The 27,137-nt window shown below is 40.7% G+C and overlaps 1 protein-coding gene across 2 annotated transcripts in view; it reads left to right on the top strand.

Annotated features, from left to right (window-relative positions):
* The window catches only part of LOC122557750 (deformed epidermal autoregulatory factor 1 homolog), a 63,609-nt gene extending 37,703 nt beyond the window's left edge, over nt 1–25,906 (top strand). Inside the window, exons 6-14 of one of the 2 annotated variants that reach the window (XM_043705707.2) lie at nt 656–721; nt 2,378–2,504; nt 3,874–4,002; nt 13,481–13,633; nt 13,812–13,958; nt 14,221–14,474; nt 16,574–16,651; nt 22,486–22,575; nt 23,922–25,904. In XM_043705707.2, the coding sequence (XP_043561642.1) occupies nt 656–721; nt 2,378–2,504; nt 3,874–4,002; nt 13,481–13,633; nt 13,812–13,958; nt 14,221–14,474; nt 16,574–16,651; nt 22,486–22,575; nt 23,922–24,026 (1,149 nt within the window). In that variant the 3' untranslated portion in view covers nt 24,027–25,904. Of the gene's footprint in view, nt 1–655; nt 722–2,377; nt 2,505–3,873; nt 4,003–13,480; nt 13,634–13,811; nt 13,959–14,220; nt 14,475–16,573; nt 16,652–22,485; nt 22,576–23,921 lie in introns of both variants that reach the window. The other variant, XM_087996462.1, reaches the window with a different exon arrangement.
* The last annotated feature ends 1,231 nt before the right edge of the window (nt 25,907–27,137 follow it).

Raw genomic sequence — 27,137 nt, 5'->3', positions numbered from 1 at the left:
TGGACTACACCCTATTTTCAAGCTACTATACTGACATGGCCCTGTTCATCTTCCACTCTTCATTCTATCAAAGCTATTCTTGATTTTAGAAACTTTTAGTAAATCTTCTGTACACTAGTGTATATCAGAGTGTACGCTGACAAATCTAGTTTCATCCATGACATTGCCAATATTGATTGTTCTTTGCGAAGTTTGTGGAAGCCTTGGATTCACTTACTCTGACTTCACACTTTCAGAGGACAGTAATTGCGAATAAGATTTCATTGTGTAGGTCTTATAAGCTTGGACACGGTTAAACTAACAGAAATTTGTATTTAACATAAAACAAAAATCAGGGGCATTTTCAAACCATGTTTAACACTGAGTCAAATGTGAGAAATTAGAATGTATGAACAGAAACTCGATCAAAGGGAGTGGCTATAAGGAATTTCTTAAAGGAGCAAAGAGACAATGGAATGGAGAGGTTGGGGGAGGGAAGATATTCCATTGAATTCAGCCCGTAATAGTTATAAACAGAAGCTCATTTAATCTAGAAGAGTTCTGATCGGTGCAGCATTTGACATGTGTAGAATCATAGCTGGACCCTAACCTCTTCGCAGGCCAGGATTGTTTCTGTTACCATCTGTATTGATATTGTTGTAATTCTGTTTTCTAGGATGGCATCCTAAATCCTCATGCAGCGTCATGCACCTGTGCTGCTTGTTGTGATGACATGTCTTTGGTAAGTTACTAGGCAGGAATTAATGATTGTGAAGGTGCTGTTCACATTTAGAGTTATTGGCAATTCAATTTCACGATTGTATGATTACAGCCTCCATGGTTCCAAATCTCTGAACTGAGAAAGAATATGTGTTAATTTTATGTTTCCAGTTACAAAACCATGACAAAATGCAAATCAAAGACAAAAGCTGGAATTTATCTAGCCCTTTAAAGCTGGATAATAAGCTTGGAAATTTTTTAATAAACAGGGCATCCCATTAGTCCCTGAAGTGTTCCCACCTCTGGATTAATTTCTTGAGCATTGGTAGTGAATGGAATCAGCTGCCCCCTGTGGAGGTTTGGTTATAGAGTCATAGAGAGGTACAGCATGAAAACAGACACTTCGGTTCAAATCGTCAATGCCGCCAAGCAGTATCCTAAATTAATCTAGTCCCATTTGCTAGCACTTAGCCCATATGCCTGTGAACCCTTCCTATTCACATACACATCTAGATGCCTTTTAAATGTTGCAATTGTACCAGCCTCCACTACTTCCTGTGGCAGCTCATTCCACACATGCACCACCTCCTGCGTGAAAACGTTGCCCCTTAAGTCCCTTTTAAATTTTACCCCTCTCACCCTAAACCTATGCCCTTTAGTTCTGGACTCCCCCACCCAGGGAAAACCTTGTCTATTTATCCTATCCATGCCCCACATGATTTTATAAACCTCTATAAGGTCACCCCTCAGCCTCCGATACTCCAGAGAAAATAGCCCCAGTCTATTCAGCCTCTCCCTATAGCTCAAACCCTCCAACCCTGGCAATATCCTTGTAATTTTTTTCTGAGCCTTTCACAACATCCTTCTTCTAGGAGGGAGACCAGAATTAAACACACTATTCTTTAAAGTGGAACAGCAAGCAAGTAAGGCAAGTAAAGCCTTAATTAACAGCCATGCTCATAGAAGACAAATTTCCTGACATTGAACAGTCTTTGGAGATTGCTTGACAGCGGACAGTTGAAGCTACAAACAAGCGAGACCTTTTAGTCATTTTCTGGCAATAATTCTTAAGTGTCACAATGCAGAAGGCATGAGCTGCAGTCATTTCTTAAAGATCCATGAATCTACTCATGCAGTACTCTCTGCAATAGCAACCATTTATTTCTTACTGAAGGTTCCTGCACTGTGCTACAACCATTCATGCTCCTGGTGATTGTGCAACACCCTCAATATGAAGGCATATCACAGGCCACAGTGAATGCACCTTCTTTCTCAGATTGCATCCACCAAGTCTGTAGTGATTGTATCAAGGTCAGTTAGGTGGACCTCATAGAATATGAGTTCTCTGATTGAGGCTGTTAATCTGGTCCAAACAGGAAGCTCTGGCTGACAGATAAGAACATGACTGTCAGACATCCTGGTCACTCAGAGCTGGCTCTGAGGAAACTGGATCAGTGCCAAGGACTCTCCATGTGTAAATAAAGGATGACTTGATGACAAGATACCAGCCTCTGTGGAGTTACTTAAATATTCTCTGCCTTAAGTCTTAATGAAACCTTTGTAATAGATGTGCTCAGAAGGGCGCACATGTACTTTGAGTTCACATTTAGAGCTCAATGATGGCTAAAATGGAAAGTGGTGCAAGCTATAATCAATTTCCTTTACTTTTTATACATAGACTGGTCCAGTCAGACTGTTTGTCCCTTACAAAAGACGCAAAAAGGAAAGTGAACAAAGTACGACCCCAGTCAAGAAGGAATCTCCCAAGAACATTACTTTATTGCCAGCAACAACTGGAACAACCTGTATGTCATAAGATTTCATGCATATATGACTGCCATCTTAAATTCAGAGATTGGGGTTTGTGGATGGGAAATGAATTGGCGGGGCGATGGAGTTCTTCTAGACTGTAAAATAATTCTCAGTGGAGAGCACAGTATGGGAGAGGCAGTTGGATTGTCAACTTTTATCTAACTATAGCCCAGTCAGGGTGGATAGAAGCTGATAACTACAGCATTCATTGGCTGTCCAGCAGTTTTCCACTTTGATGATCAGAGGAGTGCAACTTCAGATTATCTAGAGCTCCAGAGAAATGCATAATGGAATACTCTGTACAGAATGATGCTACGTTATGGATTTCAATATTTGTTAAAAGTTAATTTGTTTTACTGTCTGTTTCTTTTCCTTTCCTTTCATTGCCTTGCTGTTTAAAGGTGAGAGCTCATGATGTAGTGCAGATTTCTTTGTGACTACCTCCCATCTGACCCTAGGCAGTGCATATTGATCAGAGGGAGGCACACTGAGAAGTCTTATTGTGTTCTTGGATGGTTCTTACTTTGCTCTTGGTCCACTGATAGCTCATTTTTGAAATTGCCATTTTCATTTTCAAGTGTCTCCAAGGCCTTACCTGGATCTGCCTTTGTGATTTCCTGCGGCTGTAAAAACCTCTGAAATTTCTGTGCTCCACCAATTCCGGTCTCTTGAGCATCTCAAATTTTCATCCCTCCATTGTTGATTGCCATGCCTTAATCTGCCTGAGCCCTAAGCTTTGGAATTTTCTCCTTAAACCTCTCCATCTGTCTATCACTCCCTCTTCCCTTTAAGACTCTCCTTAAAACCTACCATTTTGAATGAGCTTTTTCTCATCAACCTGAATATTTTCTTATGAGACAGAGTCCTAAATTTTGTTCAAATTTTCTTTGGTGAGACACTTGTCACATTTTACATTTTACATTAAAAGCTGCTATAAATTTAGGTTGTATTATTGTGTACAGATCAAGATGAGAATTTCACTTTTCAGTCAATAGATTAAGTGCAATTTATTGGAATTTCCATTTTCATCCCAGTTGGAACTGACTAACTCAGTAATGGTAAACTTCAACTCCATGTGAATCATAACATGGTAAAACAGGTTGTTGGAACTCACTGTGTGTGTCCTGCTTGAGTATAGCCTTGTGGGAGAGATAATGAAGGTTATCCATGATTGTCGAAGCCTGTCTTTGCTTATTGTTATTGTTGGGATAGAACACATGGAAATTATCAGATCTATGTCAGCCTGTATTGAATTATTATTAACACACTTAACAACTGAGGGAGTTGGAGGTTGAATTCTCACAATTTATTGAGATTGATGAAAGTTCTATACTTTGGGGAAAAAAACGGTTTGTTTTCCAGTTACAGTGACACCCGCTGGGCAAATCACTCCTTCTGGGACTCTGGCGTTTGAACGAACATCTACAGCAGATGCCACTGCCATTATTTCAGACAGCACGGCACAGGGAGATGTCTTCACAAATACAACAGGTAATTTGCGAGAAGGCTGCACAACCCAAAATGCTGGTTGTTCAAACCAGACGTTCTTCATGCTCAGCTTGGTTTCCAGTTTGAAAATGTGTTGCTGGAAAAGCGCAGCAGGTCAGGCAGCATCCAAGGAGCAGGAGAATCGACGTTTCGGGCATGAGCCCTTCCCGAAACGCCGATTCTCCTGCTCCTTGGATGCTGCCTGACCTGCTGCGCTTTTCCAGCAACACATTTTCAGCTCTGATCTCCAGCATTGCAGTCCTCACTTTCTCCTTGGTTTCCAGTTTAACCTGTCCACTGGCCAGTATTTCCAGATCAGGTTCCAGCTATAGCTTGTTCTTTGGAGTAGCGGTAGCATTTATTGTCCTTGGATTCCTGATCCATCACGTGCTTTACTGAGGTTTGAAGTTATGGTCTCAGGATAGCTTGTTTGGAACAGTAGACGCTAGTATATGGTGCACCTAAAAAATTTGGTTCTGCTGTTTCAGTGTAAACATTAATAGCCTTTGGGCAAATGTCGTTCTTGTCCACAACTTTGTGTAAATAATTGAAATTTAAATTTATACAATGTCCTCGTTACACACAAGCTGACTGAGATTCAAGTCATATTCTGACTTGAGCAAGAACGACATTTGCTCAATCCTTTCCTAAATCTGACTTTTGCTTAAGGTTTTTCTTAACCTTGTCTCAAGCTGCTTTGGTGCAAAAGCCACTGCATGTTGTCCGACTACCTCCCTATTAATTCCTCATTCCTGTCACCATGCCCTGAAAGCAGTGATTAGCCCTGAACTCAGACTTCACATGACACTTCCAAAGCTTGCTGTTTGCCATGTGACATCGGTAATGAGGGTGAGCTGACCATTTGACCTTGGAATTTATCATGACTAAGGTATTATCTGGTGTCCATAGAAGAACTTCCAAGCAATAGTTACTGGCTAATTATCAACAGGAAAGCTGATTGATTTTTTTTCTTAAATCCTTGGTATATTGGGGCACACGTGCCACATCTGGAAAGGTTGAGGAATTCTGAGCAATCCAGCAGTGGACTTTGGAGACTTACTGCTCTGTGCAGTTTTCTCCTGTGCTTAGAGTGTGTTGTATTATAACACAGATCTGAGAAAGGCTGTATACCTTTTAAGGCAGCTAGATGTGATGGTCTGATGTACGACGCCTCCATCTTTTTCTCTGCATACTTCATTCGTTTGATCTTTACATACTGGTTGTTGGCAGGTAGTCTGTTAGCAAATAGCTAGCTAGTCAGTCTGTCAGTCAATTATATATATAATATAATAGTAATCTAAGTAAGCATATAATCCAGACTCTGGGTATTGTGGTAGTGTCCCTACCTCTGAGCCAAAAAGTCTGGGTTTAAGTCCTGCTGCTCCAGAGGTGTGTAGTAACAACTCTGAACAGGTTGATTAGAAAATATACATATCCCTGTCTGAGACTTGTATTAGTGTGATTACTTGTTCAGTTAGTTGACAATATCCAAGCTTGACTGATGAGTAGCAAGTAGCATTCATACCACACAAGTGTGAGGCAATGACCATCTCCAATAAGAGAGAATCTAACCATTTGATTTTACATTCAATGGCTCTACCATTGCTGAATCCCCCACTGCCAAAATCCTAAGGGTTACTATTTACAGTGTGAACTGGTCCAGCCAAATAAATACTGTGGCTACAACAACAGATCAGAGGTGGGGAATCATGCGGAGGTAGAATTTAAACACTAAGTCAATAAAAATCTGGAATTAAGAGACTAACAATAACCATGAAACCATTGCTGATTATCAGAAAAACCCATGTGGTTCATTAATGTCCTTTAGGGAAGGAAACTGCCATCCTTATCTGGTCTGGTATGTGACTGTAGACCCACAACAATGTGGTTGACACTTAACTGCCCCCTGGGTAATTAGGGATGGGCAGTAAATGCTGGTCTAGCCAGTGACACTCACATTCTGTGAATGAATAAATAAATGAAGTAAATCAGCCATTTGGCTCAACAGTCTTTGTTTAACCTCAATTGGATAGTGCTGCTAACCCCATGAGCTCATCCCATTCCCTATTTCCTTAATTGTGCCATCTATTGAACTGATAATTACATATCTAAGGGGTCTTGTGGGGCACTGGTAATGTCCTTGCCCTGGGCCAAAATGTTTTTAGTCCCACCGACATTGGAGCTGAGACATAAAAATATCCAAACAGGTTGATTGAAGTGTTTAAAAATTTATATAAAAATATTTTAATCACTGCAGTGAATTTATATAAGAGCTTTGCCTTCTTTGCCCATGTGACTAACTGCTTCAGTAAATTTGATCAGCCTCAATCTAATTTCCATTAGACTGGAGAGAGTGGCAGGCAGTGAACAGATCAGCAGGCCTTTCAAGAATTTATCTATCTTGGGCTACGTCTGAAGTGGGTGTGAGATTGCAGTTAATCCCCACTTTACCAATAAACAGCAGTTTTTTTTCCACAAACTCGGAGTTCACAGCCTTCAGGAAGCAAGTGAAGTCATCTAAATCGTTTACTGGCACCATTTGCAGTGATAATTGCTCCTCATCTTCTGTTAATTTTCAGTCTAAAGTTAGTAATTGTAAATGTTTTCTAATTATCATGGATGAAAGAAACCATATGCGCATTCAAGATTTTATAGAGCAAATTGCAATCTATGGGGGTTGGAATAAGTGACTCTCGATAGGTTTGCTGTAAATTGTACATTCTCTTCCCCTTGCTGCCAAATGATTTGTGTGCTCAGTGATGCATTTCAATTTCTGCTGAATAGAGTAAGTGCCATGTGATTTTAAGTTATACATGCAAGATCATAGCCTCAGATTGCCTGCTTTGCGTGGTTAGATAATTCCAGACTGGAAAACCATAGGATGCAACAGCTGACCTTAACCACCCAGCCCATGAGAGGGGAAGAAGCTCAGCTTTTGCTGTCGTCCCTCTGTCTGTCTGTCGCTATCTATCTCTCTCACTCTCTCTCTCTCACTCTCTCTCTCTCACTCTCTCTCTCTCACTCTCTCTCTCTCACTCTCTCTCTCTCACTCTCTCTCTCTCTCACTCTCTCTCTCTCGCTCTCTCTCTCACTCTCTCTCTCACTCACTCACTCACTCACTCACTCACTCACTCACTCACTCACTCACTCACATACACACACACACTCTCTCACACTCACACTCTCTCTCACACTCACACTCACACACACACCTCACTCACTTTAATATCCACTTCTTTCCTCATCCCCTCTAATTTTCCCTGCCCTTTACTATCCTTACTTGCACTTACTCTTATCACCTCAAACTTTTTCCCTGTTCCCTCTTTCCCCACTCTGCTTTTCTACTCTACTTTTTTCCACACTGTCTTCCCTCTATCTCTCCTTCCTGTCTCTCTTTCTTCCCCCACCTGAAACTTTTCTCTTTCTTCTTTCCCATCTCTCTTTCCTCTCTGCCTTGCTGTCTTTGCTTCTCTCCTTGCACACTCTGAAACCCCTTGCCACTATCTCCCTGCTCCCAGCTCTTTTTTTTTTTGTCACCCCCTTCACTCTCTACATAGGAATAGGGGTAAGCCTTTCTGCCCCTTTAGTGAGATCATGGTTGATCTGTGTTCTAATTCTATCCAGCTGTCTTTGGCCCATATCCCTTAATACCTTTGTTTAAGAAAAAAAATTCAATCTCACATTTAAAATTAACAACTTATCAAGCAGCAATTGCTAGTTATGGAAGTGTTACAAACCTCTACGGCCCTTTGGGGTGCTTCCTAACATTGCTCCTGAACATCCTGGCCCTAATGTTTAGACTATGCACCATAGTTCTCGAATCACCAACAGTGGAAATAGTTTATCTTTCAAGATTTCAATAAGATCACCTCTTAATCTTCTAAATTCTAGAGAAAACAGGCCTAATTAGTACAATCTCTCTAACAACTCCTGGAGTCCAGGTATAATTCTTGTAAACATACATTGTACTCCATCCAAGGCCATTGTATCCATCTTCAGGTTTGGTGCCCAGATCTGCTCTCAGTACTCTGTGTTGTCTAACCAGGATTTTGTATAACTGCAGCATAACTGCAGGGTCAGAAGTCACATGATACCAAGTTATAGTTCAACGGGTTTATTTGAAATCATAAGCTTTCCAAGCGCTCTTTCTTTATCAGATGAGGCACTTCTGCCAACTTAATCTTTTGGTTTACTCATTACCAGATTTGCCCTGTCTTACTATGAACAGTCTTGGAGTCCTCTCATTGATGTCAGCTTTACCTAAATCTAAAAGCCTGGCAGATATTCTGTCATTAGTCTGAATTCTGCAGCTTTCACCCCACAGTATTGGAGGGTTATTTTGAGCATACTGATTTCAGCATGTCAAGAAGTAGATTATTCTTGTGGGTGGCTCTGGATCAACACTTGTGCATATATATGTCCAGGTTCCCCTGATCTGCACTCATTTTAGATTGTACTCTTTCTTCCATATTTTCTTCCTACCAAAATTAATCATTGCACATTTTTCCAAATTGAACTTCATCTGTGACTTGGAGAAAGTGAGGACTGCAGATGCTGAAGGTCAGAGTCGAAAAGTGTGGCACTGAAAAAGCACAGCAGGTCAGGCAGCATCCAAGGGGCAGGAGAATTGACATTTCGGGCATAAGCCCTTCATCAGGAATGTCGGCTCATGCTGCCTGACCTGTTGTGTTTTTCCAGCGGCACACTTTTCGACCTTCAACTGTGACCTGAATGCCCGTTCCACCAACTTGTCTCTGTTCTTTTGAAATTCTACACCACAATCGCAGTTTACAATGCTTCCAACTTTTGTATCATCTGCAAATTTTGAACAATGAACAAGATACTGGAAATCTTGAAATAAAAGCAAAATGCTGAAAATACTCCACTAGCCAAGTAATCTCCATGGAGGATGAAAGAGCATGAAAATTTCAGGCCAGTGACCTTTCATCAGTACCGAAGAATGTTAAAAATGAACAGATTTTAGGTTAGTGCATAACCATAGAAAAGGATATGAGATCAAGAACAAAGGGGAATATTTGTAATTGGATGGAGGGCAATAGAGATTAACTGACGAATAAATGAATTTGGTATTATGAGAATATTTTAAAGAGTTTTTTCTTTACAATGACCACATTATGTACATTTACCAGTGCTTCGTGTTGTTACTGGGGTAAGATTTCACATACTTCTGAAGATGTCACCTCTGACCTTCACAGCAATAAGAACATTAATGTACTTTAAGTGTACTGTTGCTTAGTGATAGAAATTATACTAGTTGAACAATTAGCACAACCCAAAATATCTTGGTATAATTTAGCATTAAATATAATTATTTATAATGTTTTGTCATAATGTCAAGGAGTTGTTAATATGGTTGTATTGTTGGTAAGGCTGCGCTGTCTCTGACAGTCAGAGCTCTGACATGCTTTGCTGATAAATCTAGACCATTTCTCATCTACAAAGTCCCAGATTTTTGCACTGCACAAATGCACAAGCAGAGAGTCAGAATAAAAGCAAAGATATTCAGCTCCTTTCAAGAGTGAAGCAAGTAAATATTCATGCCAGAGAGTTGAGGTTGATTGTTTTAAAAAAAAAAGAAGCCTTGTTTGGTCCACAAATGGAAGGCAACCTGTTGTTCTTACCTTTTCTGGACTGCATGTAACTGCAGACTCACAGCAATGTAACTGACCCTTAACTACCTGTAAAATGACCTAGTAAGCCATTCAGTCATATCAAAACTGCTACAAAGCCTACAGAAAGGAGTGAAACTAGGTGGAGTAACAAGTATCGACTCAAGCACTGGGAAACAATAATGGCAAATCCAATCCTGTTGACACTGCCAAGTCCTCCTTCCTAACATCTGGGGACTTGTAGCACAAAATTGTCAAGCAACAGCCTGCCATATTCATACTTTGGCAATCTTATCTTAATGATCCATCACAATCCCCACCACCCCTGTGTATGTTCTACTCCCCACCTCCAGGCTAATGATGAATCAATATGCCTCAATGTTAAACACCATTTGGAGGAAGCGCTGAGGGTGGTATGGAGGATTTCAATGTTTATCACCCAGATTGGCTTGGAAGCACAACTGCTGACATCACCCTTAAACTGGGCCTGTTGAGGCAGCAAAGGCAACAAACACGAGGGAAAAACTTGCATCATCTTGTCCTCAACAATGTACCAGTCACATTTAAGTTTGTCCATGACAGTACTAATAGGAGCAACTACCACACAGTCCTCTTGGAGACAAAGATTCATTCTCACATTGAGGATAAAGTCTATTATGTTGTGTGCCACTATCACCAACTAAATTGGATATACTTGGAAAAGATCTAGCAACTCAAAACTTGGGCATTTATGAGACATTGAGGGCCATTAGCAATAGAATTGTATTCAACCTCAACCTCTAACCCCACTCTAACATTACAATCAAACCAGAATATCAAACCTGATTCAATGGAGAATGCAGGAGGGCATGTTAGCAGCAACTCCAGGCATACCTGAAACTGAGGTTTCAACATGGGTGAAGGTACAACACAACAACTTGCCTGCCAAGCAGTAGATGCAGCATTCAATAGTCAGAGCTAAATGATAGCACAAGCAATGGATCAGATTGAAGCTCTGCAGGACTGCTACATTAAGTTGTGCATGGTGATGAGCAGTTAAAGCAACTAACAGGAGAAAAAGACTCCATAAATATTCCTCCATCTCAATAATGGAGGAGCCTAGCACATCAATGCAAAAGACAATCCTGAAGCATTCTCATCTATCTTCGGCCAAAAGTGCCGAGTGAATGATCCATTTTGGCTTCCTTCTGAGGTCCTGCCATTACAGACACTGGGCTCGTTAATTCACTCCAAGTTATATCAAGAATTGGTTGAAGGCCCTGGAATACAAAGGCTATGGGCCCTGAAAACATTCTGGCAAAAGTACTGAAGACTTGTGCTTCAGAACTTGCCGGGCCTTTAGCTAAGCTGTTCCAGTATAACCACAGTACCAGCATCTATACAACAATTTGGAAAATTATTCAAGTTTGTCCAGTGCTCAAAAAACAGGATAAATTCAGCAAAACCAGTTACTGCCCCGTTGGTCTACTCTTGACAAAGCGATGGAAGATGACATTGATAGTGCTATCAAGCAGTTCTTGCAAAGTAATAGTCTGCTCAGTAGTGCTTAGCTTGAGTTCTGCCAGAGCAACTTAGCTCCTTATCTCATTACTGCTTTGGTCCAAATGTGTAAAACAGCTGAACTCCAGAGCAATATTTCTTCTCAGCCGTGCGTTCACATACACACTTCAGTGTTTCATACATGCCAACACAGATATAGCATTAACTTCCAATTCAAAAAATCACTGCCTCATACAGACCTTGGATGTTCATGCAGAAGGAAAACAAATTAGAGGGAATGCTACCCCAGAGCTAAGGTGATCAATTCTGCTCTTAACATCAAAGCAGGACTTTGACTGACTTTGGCATCAAGGAGCCCTATCAAAGTTGGATTCAATAGGAATCAAGGGGTGGAGACAGGGGAGTATTGTGGGTGGTGGTCATAGTGGGGTTGTTAGTAATTGAAAGTTCTTCGTTATTTGCAGTCATACCTAGCACAAGAATTTGTGCCTGAGGCCCAGGCGGCTTCAGCTATGTCATCAGTTCCCTTATCCATGAGGTTAGAAATGGGAATGTTTGGTAATGACTGAACATTGTTCAGCACCATTTGCAATTCTTCAAATACTGAAGCAGTCAGTAGTCCATATGCAGTCAGATCAGGACAACATCTAGGCTTGAACTGAAATGTTGCAAGTAATATTCACGCCACAAGTGACTGTCAGTGATCATCTTATACAAGAGAAAATCTAACCATTGCTTCTTGACATTTAATTACATTGCTATTGCTGAATCCCCCACTATCAACATCCTGAAATTATCATTGACCAGAAACTGAACTGAACCAGTTATATGAATGCTCTGACTCCAAGAATAGGTCAGATGGTAGGAATTCTTAGTGGGTAACTCTACTCTGCCCTCATCTGCTTGTCCTCATCTGCAAGACACAAGTCATGAGTTTGATCGAATACTTTCCATTCAAACAATATCGCCGGGTAAAAAATCCTCAAACTCCCTTCCTAACAATATTCTGTGGGTTTCCCTGTGTCCTGAGAATTGCAGTAGTTCAAAAAGACAGCTCAGTATCACCTGCTCCATGGCAACTAGGGATAGGCAACAACTGCTGGTCTAGCCAGCGATGCCCACATCCCTTCAGCAAATTTATAAAAATAACTTGGAATATTTCCATGGTTAAGGGGAAATGTGCCTGTAAGTTGGAATAACTGAACAGCTTTTTCAATAAGCACAACATACCAAATAGTTTTGTTCTGTGTTGTATCATTGTGTGATTCTGTACAATTAACTCCACAACTGACTTGTCTCCTTACAATGGCAGCACGGTGGCTCAGTGATAAGCATTGTGCCTCACAGCACCAGGGTCCCAGGTTCAATTCCGGCCTCTGGTGACTGTGTGGAGTTTCACATTCTCCCCGTGTCAGCGTGGGTTTCCTCCAGGTGCTCTGGTTTCCTCCAAAGATGTTCAGGCCAGGTGAATTGGCCATACTAAATTGCACATGGTGTTAGGTGCATTAGTCAGAGGGAAATGGGTCTAGTGGGTTACTCCTTGGAGGGTTGGTGTGGACTTGTTGGGCCAAAGGGCCTGTTTCCACACTGTACGAATCTAATCTAATCTAATCTAATCAAACACTAAAAGCCCTGTATATTTACAGTATTCTCTGTTTTAGCTTTGGAAGGTAGTTGTTTGTTTAATTTTACTTTAATTTTACTTATTGTGTGATTTTTCTTAATAAGCTTACAGTTTTTAAGAATCTAAATCATTGATGCCAGCCACACTAAAGCTGCTTCCAGCATAGCTAGCCTTACCTGGAGCCACACCACCAGAATCTGGCTATAAGCTGGTGGTGATCTCTGATTATCTGTGCACCTGCAAGGAATGCCAATTATTATGACACTAGTGAAGGCAGGCAGCTACAGAAAAAGTGTAATTCACTTGTGACACCTCTCCATTAGAGACATTTTCTTTTCATCTGTATCTGCCCATCCTATTCTTCCTCCCGTGTTTGTTTTAAGTTTCTAAATTCTTGAAGCCATCGACTTGAAACATTAACTGTGTTTCTGTCTCCATGTTTGCTTCTTGACCTATTGAGTACTTCCAACATGTTCTGTTTCGATTTTAGATTCTCAGCAAATATTATATATGGTTTGTTACAGAGAAGGCATTGCTGCTAAATATTAGCAGGTTGTAATTGCTGGCTAACTGGACACAGCAAGTCAATCAGAAGTACTTTCACTCCATCTCTTCATTGTCAGCTTCTTAAAGTATTTGGTGTTTTGTTTTCCCATACATGAAATGAAAGGCTGATTTGCAGAATATTCATCTTTCACAATCATTGCATTCTGTTCTTTATCTTCAGAGGATGGCATTCACCAGACACAGCCCTGCCGAGACTGGTGGTGGGATACAGCAAATAAAACCCCTTACCCATTACAAGCGCATGAGGCTCACCGCCAGGGAGGCCGTACAGGGCTGGGGGTTCCTGACGTTTGTGGAGACAATGGAGCTCAAGGTAGGAAGAGCGACTGGTAATGTAAGTTCAAAGTGATGGTGACTTACACTTTTGCTGAGTTCACCACAGAATGCCTAAGTTCTTACATTGTACAGATAATGTACATAGGGTGTCTGTACTGACATTGTGAGGTGAAAATCTATTCTGAGAGCTCATGGATCATTATCTCTTTGCACAGGGAGACCACAAACCCAGGTGGAAACCAATACAACAGTACCCTCCCGCTCATCTCCACAGTCTGTATCACCGACATCACTGGGAGCAGCTGCCAGCCCAGACACGCACACATCAAAGAGTATTAGTGAATTTGAGGAGGGAACACAAGGTAAGTCATGGATAAGGAAGGAACAGAGTTGATGGATGAAGAAAGGCAGAGCGTTGTTATGCAAGGGTTTAGGATGGATTTAGATCTGTTGAATGATTGCAAATTTATTCACACTGAGCAGTTGTGGCTACAGGTCATTCAGTCCAGGACAGTCAGACTGTTGTGCTCAGTTTTGAGACCATGTAATGACTTCACGTCTTTGAATAATGATTCCAAGAGTTTCAATGTAGCCATCGCCATCTTCTTTCTTTGCTTTATATAGTGTTAAGCTCGCTCCCTGCCCTTGCAGTGCCAACTCCTTCCACCCCAACCAAAACCATCTCATCTACAGCCTTGAATGGATTAGAGGTAGCTGAGCAGCGCAGCTGGCTGTACCTAGAAGAGATGGTCACCTCATTGATGGCCACAGCTCAGCAGCTAAAGACACTGATAGAGCAAGCAAAGCAAGCCAGCATCGCTTCAAAAGATGGCGCGATTGCACAAGCCAAACTGCAAGCAGATCGTGAAAGGAAAGGGGTAAGTGGCATTAATCTCATGCCAAATGAGATATATGGTACAGCAGCTGGGATACTCTCTGTAAAAACATCAACGTTAATATCAGTCAGACCATGGGACTGCATCAAGTGGCCGGACAATGCAAAGGTATAGAGGCCTAGATCTTATTCAGAACCTGGTCTCAACCAAGGACACCAGTTCATGATTTGGGAACAAATTCCATGATCCGATTTCCATTCCTGTCCCAAACTGGGAGCTGATGTTTGGAGACAGTTTGTTGTTTCCTCCCTTTCCTTGATCCCCACTTAGCCAGCTCCTCCCTCCTCCCTTCTGCTGTCCTGTCTTCCCTGCTGCATGACTCCATTCCACTCACTAGTTACTTGCTTAGGGAATAAGCACCTCAGAGTTTGTTCAACTCTGAGCCCATGTTTGATTCGCCAGTAAGACTGCTGACTTTCATCTTTTCAGCATTATCTCTACTCTGCTACGCCTCCAGTACTGCTAAAACTCTTCACCCTGTTGTCATTCCTTTGAGACATGACCTTGTAATGGCTTCTCTTCTTGCTCCTGCATTGTTACCTCTTGTGTCCCAAGGATCTATACATTGCTCCCTCATATTCTCATCTCCATGCTGCCCCTTGGCAACGTTATACAAAAGTACAACATTAATATTCACATGTATGGATAAGCAATCATTTCCTTAAATTAAACTTTGTGAAGATTGAAGTTATTGTTTTCAATTCCCATTCCAAATTCTTGTTCCCAAATCCGTCCCTCTTCTTGACAACAGTCTCCAATTCAGCTAGTCTTTTTGCATTCTTACTGTTCCATCTGATCCCAATTTGAGCCGCTGGCCCCTCATTCATTCTTATCATTATTAAAACTATACACTTCTAATTCTGTAACATGCCTTTATTCACCCTTTTCCTCGGCTCCTTTGCTGCTGAGACCCTCGTTCATTTCTGTTAATTCTAGACCCAATTATTTCAGTACATTCCTGGTTGATCTGAAACATTCTATCCTCCATAAACTTGAGGTTGTCTCAAGTTGACTGTGTCTTAACTCACACAGTGTCCTATTACCTGACACTCCTGTGTTCACTAACTCACTTTGGGCTCCTGATTTTTAAATTCACTGCCTAGGTTTCAAATCCCTATGTAATGTCTCTGTAATCCTGTCCAGTCCCAAGATGTACCTCTGTTCCTCTAATTCTGGCTTCCTGTGTAATCCTAATTTTAATCAACCCACCATTGGGAGCTGTCACTTCAGGTCCTTGAGTGCTACTTCTGGAATTCCACTCCACTTCACCATCTGGCTTTCCTATGTTAAGACACTCCTCAAAACCTAATTCTTTGACCAGGCTTTTAGTCAACTGACTTAATATCTCCTTTTGCAGCTCAGTGTCATACTTTGTTTTAAAATACCTGTGTTAAGCACTTTGGAAGATTTCATTATGTTAAAGATACAGTTGAAATATAAATTGTTGTGACTTACTTCCACTAGCCTCCTATACGCTGTGTACCATAATTTCCATACTGTCCAGAACTGATTGCCTACCAAGGCCCATTAACTTGCTGATGATATTCAATGTTCAAATATAAAATCCTCCTTTGTCTCCTACCCTAGCCTCCTGTGAATCCCCTACTCTACGCTGTCTTCAATGACAAAGCTTTAACTTCATTGACCTTAATTTCTCAATTCACTCCATCTTCACAACATATCTTTCTTCCTTCCTACCAACTCTTGCCTTGGTAATCTTTGACAGCTGCACCTCTCTGGCCTCCTCTTCCTGTCTGACAAGCTAAATAATAGAGAAAGTTTCTTCCCATCAGAAATTTTAGTGGAAAAAAAATCAGATGCAAATTCAAGTTTCATTTTCCATACTTTTGCATAAAAATTATTGAGAGAGGACTTTAGCCTTCTAGTCCCCATGATCATGAGGCTGAGCAGGTGATGCTCACAAAGTGTGTGAATTAATGTGGGTTTTGCTTGGAGAGATATTTAAAATCATTTTGAAGACGAGGCTGAAATTGATTTTAAGTTTTGATTAAAAATTGGAAATGTTAAATGAGGTTAAGGTGCATTTCACTGACAAATGGTTTGTTTCCTGTTAAACATAGAACCTAAACCAGTACCAGAGCCAGGTGCCATTTCATTCAACTGAGGATGTGGATGGTAAAACTGAGATCATCATTAAGGTGAGAGGTGAATTATCACGTTTTCCTGATTTACTGCTGCCTGACAAAAACAGTGGGTTGGATCTCATGTGATGTCTGCTATTAGCTGTTACAGAAACTCAGATGTGTAGTCACGTTGTTGCTACTGGGATCACATCTTGTCATAAAAGTGTTTGACTACAATTCAAAAATAGCACAATATTAGCTATCAAGTGTTGAGTGACATCCTGTGGTTGTGAAAGGACCTGGTGAAGTTGTTGTTTTACATAATTTGACAACATTTTAAATTGTTGTTTTATTGTAATGATGATGATAATCATCTACATCTGCTTTTCCAGAGCTACTGCCTAAATTAGCTCCATATTGTCAAACATTTTACATCATCGTAGGTATCAGATATAAAGGCTTGCAAACGTGATAATCCAAAGCATAGTCAGTAAAACTTTGGTCATTTACATATATCATGAATAGCTGGGGCCCAAGCATGGATCCTTATGATCCTCAATTAGTGGTGCTGGAAGAGCACAGCAGTTCAGGCAGCATCTGAGGACAGGCAAAATCCGAGGACAGGCAAAATCGACGTTTCGGGCAAAAGCCCTTCATCAGGAATCCCGAAACGTCGATTTTGCTTGTCCTTGGATTTTGCCTGTCCTCGGATGCTGCCTGAACTGCTGTGCTCTTCCAGCACCACTAATCCAGAATCTGGTTTCCAGCATCTGCAGTCATTGGTTTTTACCTCCTTATGATCCTCCACTAGTCACTTTCTGCCACTTAGAAATGACCCATATATTCCCACTCTCTGTTCCCTCCCTTTCAAATAATTCTCAATCCATGCTAACATATTATCCCCATCCCATATGGTTTAATTTTGCCCACTAATCTCTTATGAGGGACCTTATTAAAAGCCTTTTGAAAATCCAAGTATACCAAATCTAAATACCTTAGCCAATGGTTACACATGTAGTTCTTCACAGAATATGTTTGGTACTACTCCTTTTACCTGCACCATAGAGGATTTCTATATTTCATTTTTGCACCACCTCACAGAGTCATAGGGTTTTACAATGTGGAAAGAGGCTGATTTTCCAGTCATCTCCATGCTACTCATCAAGCACCAATGTACTCTACATCCTCTCTACAGCAATCTCATCCATCCTATAATGTGGCAACCAGAACTGCACGCAGTACTCCAGCTGTGTCCTAACTAGTATCTTATACAGCTCCATCATAACACCCCTGCTTTGGCTAATAAAGGCAAGGATCCCATAAACTTTCTAACCAACTTATTCACAAAACCTGTTGCCTCCAAGGACCTGTGGGCATGCATACCAAGGTCCATTTGATTTTCTGTACTTCTTAGGTTCCCAGCATTCATTGCCTATTACCTTGTCATATCAGTCCTACAAAAATACATCACCTCATAACTTTCCAGATTAAAATTCAGTTGCCACCGTTCTGCTCATCTGTATTGTCCTATAGTCCAAGGCTATTGCCATCGCTATTTACTACGCCACCTGTTTTTGTGTCTTCTACAAGCATATTTGTCAAACCTCTTACATTCGTGTCTAGATACTTAAGGTACACTACAAGCAGCAAGGGACCAGCATCAAACTCTGCAGTATGTCACTGGATGATAGCTTCCAGTGAGCAACGTTTCACCATCACTGTCTGCCTCCGAACACCAATGAATTTTGGATCCAGATTGCCAAATTGTCCTGGATACCAGGGCTCTTACATTCTTAATAAGTCTCCCTTGTGAGACCTTGTTAAAAGCAGTATGAAGCCCATATGGACCAAATCAACTGTAATATCCTCATCTATATACCATGTCAACTCATTGAGAAACTCAAATTTGTGAGATTTGATCATTCCCTGAAAAAGTCATGCTGACTAAGCTTGATTAACTTTTTTGTCTCTCCAAGTAGAGATCAATCCTGGCCCTCAGATTCTTTTTCCAAAGATTTCCCTACCACTAATGTTAGACTCACTGGCCCGTGGGTCCATGGTATCATAGCTAACATGAAGGTCCTCCACCAACCTGGCCTGGAATTGTGAAGTGACATCCTGATCATCAAGGTCCACAGGGAGGCCTTAGAGAACGGTGGCCATTTCCAACACCTCAGGTGTGTCCTGTCAACTAAAGGAGCAGATGAAGAGATCCAGCATCATCTCCAGTGTGCTATCGCAGTCTTCGGCTGCCTGAGGAAAAGGGTATTTGAGGACAACAACTTCAGATTGGACACCAAGATGGTGCTATACAGAGCTGTGGTGGTTCCCACCTTCTTATATGGCTCCACGACATGGACTGTATACAGCAGACACCTCAAGATGATGGAGCAGTATCACTAATGCTATCTGTGCAAGATCCTGCGAATCTGCTGGGAAGAAAGACACATCAACACCAGTGTCCTTGACCACATCAACATCCCCGGCATTGAGGCACTGACTAACCTTGATCGGCTAATATGGACTGGGCACATCATTTGCATGACCGACACGAGATTCTCCAAGCAGATGCTCTACTCTCAGCTTCGAAATGGCAAGCATGCCCCAGGTGGACAGAGGAAGCCTTCAGTGATACCCTCAAGGCCTGACTGGCAAAGTGTGGCATTCCCACTGACACCTGGGAATCACTGGCCCAAGGCCATCCAATGTGAGGGAGTAATCGGGAAGGGGTCAAGCACCTCGAGATTTGCCATCGGGTAAAAGTGGAGTCTGGATGTAAACAGCGAAAGAAGCATGCTGCCTCACCAAGGCCCCACCCAGCCCTTCCTGCAACCATCTTCTGTCCCAAGTGTAACAGAGCCTGCGGTTGCAGCATCAGTCTGTACAGCCACCTATGGATTCACCCTGAGAGCGGAAGGGAATCATCCTTGTCTGCGAGGGACCACCAATGAATGAATGAGCTAAACTGAACCTTATGGTAGTGTAGAAAAAGGCAATGAACAGTCTAAAGTTTTTAAAAAAACACTTACTACAGAAATGTAATAAAGCAATTGACTCACTGGCCTGTAGTTCCCTAATTTATCTTTACCATTCTTCTGGAATGATGGTAGCACATTAGCTGTCTTCCTACCCTCTGGCACCTCTCCTGTGACCAGAGAGGATTTGAAAATTAATGTCAGGCCCCTGCAATGTCCTCCCTTGCCTCCCACAGCAGCCTGGGATTCATTTCATCAGGACCTGAGGACTTATCCAATTTTAAGCTCACCCAAAATTCCTTCCCCTCAATTGTAATTTGTTTATTTATCACAGTCCTCCTTTTTGATTTCTGTACATATATTGTCTTTCTGTACAGTGAATATAAATACAAAATACTGATTCAAATCCTCACTTAAATCTTCTGGCTTCACACACAGTTTGCCACTTTGATTCCATATTACTTAATCCTATGTTAAATGACTTTTGATTTTCTTTTATTTATCCGCCAGTATTTTGTCATGCAACCTCTTCGCTTACCTAATTTCTTTTTAAGTGATTGCCTACACTTTCTGTATGTCTCTAGGATGTTAGGTGTTTTGAGTTTTTGGTATATACCATAAGCTTCACTTCTTTTCTTTCTCCAATCCTGTGTATCCACTACAATAAAAACAGAAATTGCTGGAGAAACTCAGCAGTTTCTGTTTTTATTTCAGATCACCAGCATCCACAGTTTCTTGCTTTATCTAATTGTATATCCACTGGCTGACAGGATATTTCCATACTCTGTCTTTGTTTCTCTTATTTCTTTTTTCTCTACCCCTCTGAACTTTGTTATGGACTCAGCCAGACCACTCAAAACATTCTAAAGCAGGCAGCACAGGCCATAACTTTGCTATTTGTTTCAGTAAGTGTACAGTGAGAATTACCCAGAGTAAGTTAGCTAGGTTGAATACCAGGTTTTAAACCAGTCAAAAATATATTCACAATATTATGGGAATGTAACACAAAAAGAAGAATATAGAGTGCTCACAGAGCTCAGTCTTTCCAAACCAGACTTAATTATGCTGTTCTGAAAATATGCAACAGTCCCAATGAACAAACCCCTTTAAACACAGCAAAAATGAAACAAAGTCTTACAGGTCGAACGTTAGAAGGGCAGATGGAGAGAGTGTCTAGCAGCCGGTTTCCACACAGCCCACTGCTGCACTGACTCAAACAAGACTTCAGCTTTCAGGACTGACCACTCCCCTTTCATTATACATGTTACTTCTAAAACATGAAAGCTGTGGCCTAAAGTCTCATCTGTTTACATATAAACAAAAAGGCCACCCTATACCCTTTTCATCTCTGTATCAATCCAGCTGATTCAAGGCCCGGCCTGAGTACGACCCCTCTGAAAAAAATCAAGGACACAGTATCCTTGAGAAAAGGAACAGCTTTTAGAAAAAGGACTGGCTTTGTGACAACTTCCTCAATTTAGCCAGGTTCTGTCTTGTCATCAACCTCACTTCTGTTGAAGACACTGTTTTGCTGCTCCATCCTGCTCTCTGTCTCTTTTGTCATCTGAGGAACCTTGGCTTTGTTAAACCCAGCTTTTCTCCTTTGTTGAAATATATCTTGCTTCTACCAAAGTATCTTTTCTTTAAAGGCAACCCATTGTTCGATTATATTTCAGTATTACATTTTCTTTGCTTTAGATTGCTCTTTGTCCTTTTCCATGGCTAACCTGAACCTTATGATGCCACAGACACCATTTCCCTGTTAGGAAAATATATCACTCCATTATCTGCAGCTAGTAAGCCTGGGCTTCCAGTATTGTCAGTTGGAAATGTACGTTAATTAGTTTCAGGAATTGGGTTGCAGAGAGCTGCCTTTAATTTCTGGTCAATGTTTGCCATACAAATTTGCATATCTATAACTCCTTTCACAACCTCGGGTGTGAGGAGGGGGGTTTAGTCACACTGGTAATGTAGGAAATGTAGCAAAAATGAAATTGATGATAAAACAATTTTTCTTCTTGATTTTGAATGAGGGATAGTAACTGGGGACATCTTGGTCTTTTGAAGGATCTTTCCTGTGTGCTGGAGAAAATAGAGACTGGGTTTAAGCTGTTGTCCAAAATATACCAATTCCAACAGTCTTGCAGTCCTTCAGTGCTCTTCCCTTAGGGGCAGCAATTGTTGCTCTGAGTTTGTCCATACTGTCAGCAGAAGAGGACTGAGAACAGAGAAGAAACAAATCCAAAAGTAGGCGTTAGCCAGTGTCGAATTATTCTTGCAGTGCAAATGGTTCCCAGGATATTAGTTTTAACCTAACTTGTTCAAATATCTATAGCCCTTACAGTCATCTTTAAATCACCCTTTCAATGTTTCATTCAGTGTTCAAACAGTAAGAGGAAGCTAGGGTCATGTCTCTGAGAAGAAGAAATAGAAGGGTAAGGTTATGGTTCAAGGGAATGGAAGGTTTTTTTAGGCTCTCCTGGAACATAAACACTGGCTCACTTGACTCAAACATTCTGTCTGTTCCTGTGCTGTAAATTCTGTGTGATGCTGTATGAAATCCACTTTGTTGTTGTGGAGGTTTTAGCAAAATAGGCTTCTGCAAATTTGTCATCCCAAGAATTCATATCAAAGCAATTTTTGAGAGTTCAGTGAATGAATCTGTGGGCTTGTTCTGACTGATGCTTCATACTGTTCTGTTCACTCGTAAACATTTACTGGTGTATAAATAACAGATGATGTTTACTGATTATTTTCTGAAGACGCTGGCTTGATATTCAAAGATTGTATCTCTTGAATATTGAACTACTGTTCCCTTTTTTTATATTTTAAAGTTTATCAAAACTCAAATAATGGTTTGGAGCCAAGCATGGAATGCAAAGATTCCAAGGAACAACCGTTACTCATCTTTTTCCTAACCATAATTCTTTATAGCAAACCTGTGTGAACTGTGGGCGGGAGGCAATGAATGAATGCACTGGATGTCACAAGATTCATTACTGTTCAACATTTTGTCAGCGAAAGGTGAGAAATAAAGAACTTGTATTTCTAAAGCACATTTTACATTTTCAGGAGGTCCCAATGTATTTTGTTTCCAATTAAATACTTTTGAATTGGAGTCAATGTTGTAATGTAGGAATGTCAGAGGCTAAACAACACACAGCAGGCTCCCACAAATGCTAATGAGTGAATAATCGACTTTTAGTGATATTGATTGAGGGATAAATACTTGCCTCAAAAGTGAAGACAATTCCATAGTTTTTTTTCAATAGTGCTATGGTGTCCTATAAATCTGTTTAAGATGGCAGGCAGGGGCTTAGTTTAATATCTTATCTAAAAGACAACACCTCAGATCATGCAGCAGTGTCTTCTGCTAGTGCAGCATTCCTTCCGTAGTGCCCTTCCAACAGTATAGTATCTCCTCAGCACTGATCATCTGATAATGCAGCACTCCCTCAGAACCGGCTCTCCAATAATATTGACACACCAGCAGTGAATCACTCTTTTTAAATACTGAGCCTCCAACTGTTTAGCATTTGGTCAGTACTGCCATCCTACAGTGTAGCACTCCCTCAGTACTGCCCCTCTGATGGTCCAGCGCACTCTCAGTATTGTTCTTCAGTTTTGCCCTATGGTAGTTCGGTGCTCCTTCAATATTGAATTGTAGGCTTTATCCTGGATTATGTGTTCAGGTCTCTGGAGTGAGACTTGAACAATGTTGTTCTGATGCAGGGGAGAATGATATGCATTGAGCTCTGATAGTTACTTTGTTATATAGCTTTTTTTGTTTAGTCTAATACCCGTTGGAACAATATCAGCATTAATTACTCAATGTTTAGTATCAGCATTAATTACTCAATATCAGCATTAATTACTCAATACAGTGTTGGGCTACATTGAAAGTCTGCCCCATCAAACGCTCCTACAGAAGTTACAGTTTAGGGTTGGGTATAGAATAAAGCTCCCTTCTATACTGTCCTGTTAATATACCAAGGACCTAACTCAGGAGACCAACTTCTATCTAGGGTGACCATTTTCCTGTTTGTTATGACAGCTCTGCTCTGTTTGACAACTGATGATTGACAATTAGTTCTGAACTGAAGAGAGATTTGCATTGTAGGCTGGTAGAAACTGTGCTGAAATTCTCAGTTGTATAATTTTGGCTTCGGAGAATGATCAGTGTCTGACCCAAGTAATCAGATCCCATCACTTATAATTTTTCTAATAATGGACTATGTGGCTTTGCATAATTCAGTGCAGGAAAAGCAATAAATAAGTAATATGAGCTTCAGGTCAGATCTGTCAGACTACTGATTGTGCCCATTCATCTGTGCATAAAAATGATTTTTCTTGCCGTCTTGTTTTTCTAGGACTGGAAGGACCATCAGCACGTGTGTGGGCAACCAACAGCACTCACTGTACAGGCAGAGGAGGTGCAGGTGACAGAGGTCGATGTGGAGAAAGTCAAAGTTTGAGGGTCCTAAAAAGAATTCAGCATATTGACTCGAGTGACTGAGATAGTGAAAACATAGATTCAGACTTCAAGAACATAATGTTCTTATTTTGGAGGCCTGACTTTTTATTGTTTGAGTACATTGCATTCCAAGAAAGGGTTGATACATGCTCATGAGCTATTGACGAGTACCTCGAAAGGCAGGTTAAGGGTTACTTAAATATTACACAGACTCACTTTTCATCAAACTGCAGAAAAAGCCCTGTGGAAATATTGCAAAATGTGCCACAATTAGGTCTTTGACTTGTTACTCAGCCATCGTTGCCTGTCCTTGATTTGTTTTCTCTGTTTAGCCTTACACGGAGTCTGAGGTACTGGTCTTTTTATATATGGCTATCAGACACACAGACAGTGGCACACATCTTCATTCACTTATGCTCTCAGAAACCCTCTCTACACACACTTATTCCCTTGCATACCTTCTCAGGCATCCTCATGCCTTCCCAGTTCTTAATACCCTCCCACACACTGTCATCTGGTTGAAGTGAAGTAGCCAGGAGAAGGGGAGCAACCTTATTCAGATGAAGGCTGATTTGGGGATTGAGAGGAGGGGTAGGCCTCTGGTTCCGCATTTCTTTTAAAAATTAATTTCACTGCTGAGGAAAGTTGCTATCAAAGATATACCTGATGAACTCGAGTTCATACCGTTGTCTCAACCAATGAGGGCTGCATCCTCCTGTTGTCACTTTCTGACCTTTAACCTAAAGATTGACTATATGTATCCCAATCTGATAGATTGCTTCTAGAAGGTTTCATGGCAGGGAAAAGGCATGTCCTTGATGCAGTGATTGATGAAGAACTTCTGGCTTTGAGCTAGCAGTGTCTCCTTGTACATGAGGCAGTATTCAGACAACTTAAATGAATGGAAATCATCAGTATATGTAACCAGGTGGACCATGGTTTTGTAATAGCCTAGTTGTTAATGGGTTTACACCATCACTGTGATCTTGGATTGGAGAGATGACAGATTGTATGTCAAATATAATATAGCAACATTTCGATATTACTTTTGTGTTAATAGAACAATTTGAATTTTGCAGTAAGCTATATTATTAATCCAGTAATGCTAATAATGGCTGAGTAAATCAAGTAATAAAGAAATATTGTAAGTTAGTGACACAAAAATGTATCATAACTAGGCAGAAACTGTGATCAGATGGGAGTTCTGAGAAGGTTTAATGAAATCAGGAGCAGTTTTCTTGGAAGCTTAATCATTGTTGATTAAATGATTGCTGTATCTACAATGTTGCACTTGGAACACTTACAAAAATGCTTGTTTGCATGTGTGGATTATTCTTGGTAGTCCAGGCATTAACTGCATTATCGTTTTTCTTAAACTTGGAAACTGTGTTTCTGGATTGCTTCTTGTGAGGAGCGGCAAAATTCGTAATGAATGGAATGTCTCCAAGAGATTAAAGCAGAATTTCTCCTTTCTGGGAGAGTGAACCTTTTTTGCCATTGGAAATGAATACTTGTAAATAAAGGTGTAAATTGCTGTATGCACATCTGGGGAAAAATGGGGGTGATTGTAATGATGCCCTTCCCACCAAGTGTTAATTTTGATAAAAGAGGCATATTTGATGTACTTTATGCAATTTCCAGCATTGCCATTATCAAGTTATTCTTGTATTTTGTAAGTTTTGTGTATTTTTAATTTTGACAAAGCATGCTTGTATACATGTTCAATAAACAATGATAGTATTTTATAGAAACTTCCTTAGTGACAAATATTTTCTTCCCTGATTATCTAGGAGTTGCTTCTGGTGTCTGGTGCTGTGTCTGGAGAGGAGGCAGTGAATTGTGTGAAATAACTATGCTTACTGAATTAGAATTCATGAATTTTGTACCCAAAGTACTTTCCCTATGAATTCCAGGTCACAGAACAATCCCAAATAATTTGTTCTGGAAGCCTGGGCCCTGTCCCACTAACATAGGATAATTAGAATTAAAACCAAGAGCATAAAATACTAAAATAATGATCACACAATGATTTGACCAAGGTTAAGAGTTCCCAGTGTATGCCAAATTAAAGAGTGATCTAACTGAGGCATTTGAGATACTAATTGGGTAAAACAAAGAAACTGCTTTCTCTGGCTGGAGTTCTGAACAGGGCAAAACCTTAAAACGAGAGACAGGTTATTTGCATGATATTAGGCAGCATTCTTTCACACAATGGATGGTAAAACTCTGCAATTCTCTTCTTGATAAACTTAGTTTGTGGGGTCAGTTGAAAATTTCAAAGCTCAGACTGATAGATTTTTGTTGAATGTGCATTAAGGCTTACTGAACCAAGGTCAGGGGATGGAGTTGAAATACAAATCTGACAGGATTAGATTAGATTATTTACAGTGTGGAAGCAGGCCCTTCAGCCCAACAAGTCCACACTGACCCTCCGAAGAGCAACCCACCCAGACCAATTCCCCTACATTTACCCCATCACCTAACACTACGGGCAATTTGGCATGGCCAATTCACCTAACCTGCACATATTTGGACTGTGGACTGAATTAAAAGGTTTCCTCCAGTTTCCACGTGTGAAAATTTTGATAAAATTCTCTAAAATTATGAAGAGATTTGATGGAGTGGATTTTTTCCATTTGTTGGCAAAATGAAAATTAAGGGTCTTAAATATAACGTGGTCACTTGTAAATCTAGTGGGGAAATCAGGAGAAATGTCTTTCCCTAGAGAACGTGGAATTCAGTATTGAAGGGAGTAGTTTGGATGAATACCCAAGATGCATTTAAGGGAAGCACATGAAGAAAGGAACAGAAAGGAAGTACATGTGGATAAACACATGAAGAAAGGAACAGAAGGTTATGCTGATAAGCCCCATCCCACCTTTCTTCTTATCACCTTATGAAGAGCATAAATATTGGGATGGGCAATTTGGACCAAGTTACCTGTGGCAGAACTAAAAATACCAGGTAAACATCATGTTACAAAATTTCTTCAAAATGAGTTAAGTCTATTGTAAGTTTTATTTTGAAAAAAGACAACTATCTCTTGCTTAGGGAGATCCACCAAGTTTTCCTGGGTCTGCTCAGTTTTTATTGGTTTAAAACAGGTAAATTT

The sequence above is a fragment of the Chiloscyllium plagiosum genome, unplaced genomic scaffold (genome assembly GCF_037043375.1).
Source record: "Chiloscyllium plagiosum isolate Xiang-an unplaced genomic scaffold, Cpla_swu_hap1 HiC_scaffold_18, whole genome shotgun sequence".
Lineage (NCBI taxonomy): Eukaryota > Metazoa > Chordata > Chondrichthyes > Orectolobiformes > Hemiscylliidae > Chiloscyllium > Chiloscyllium plagiosum.
Note: the sequence above shows the minus strand (reverse complement) of the source record. Positions and strands in the feature narration are given on the sequence as shown.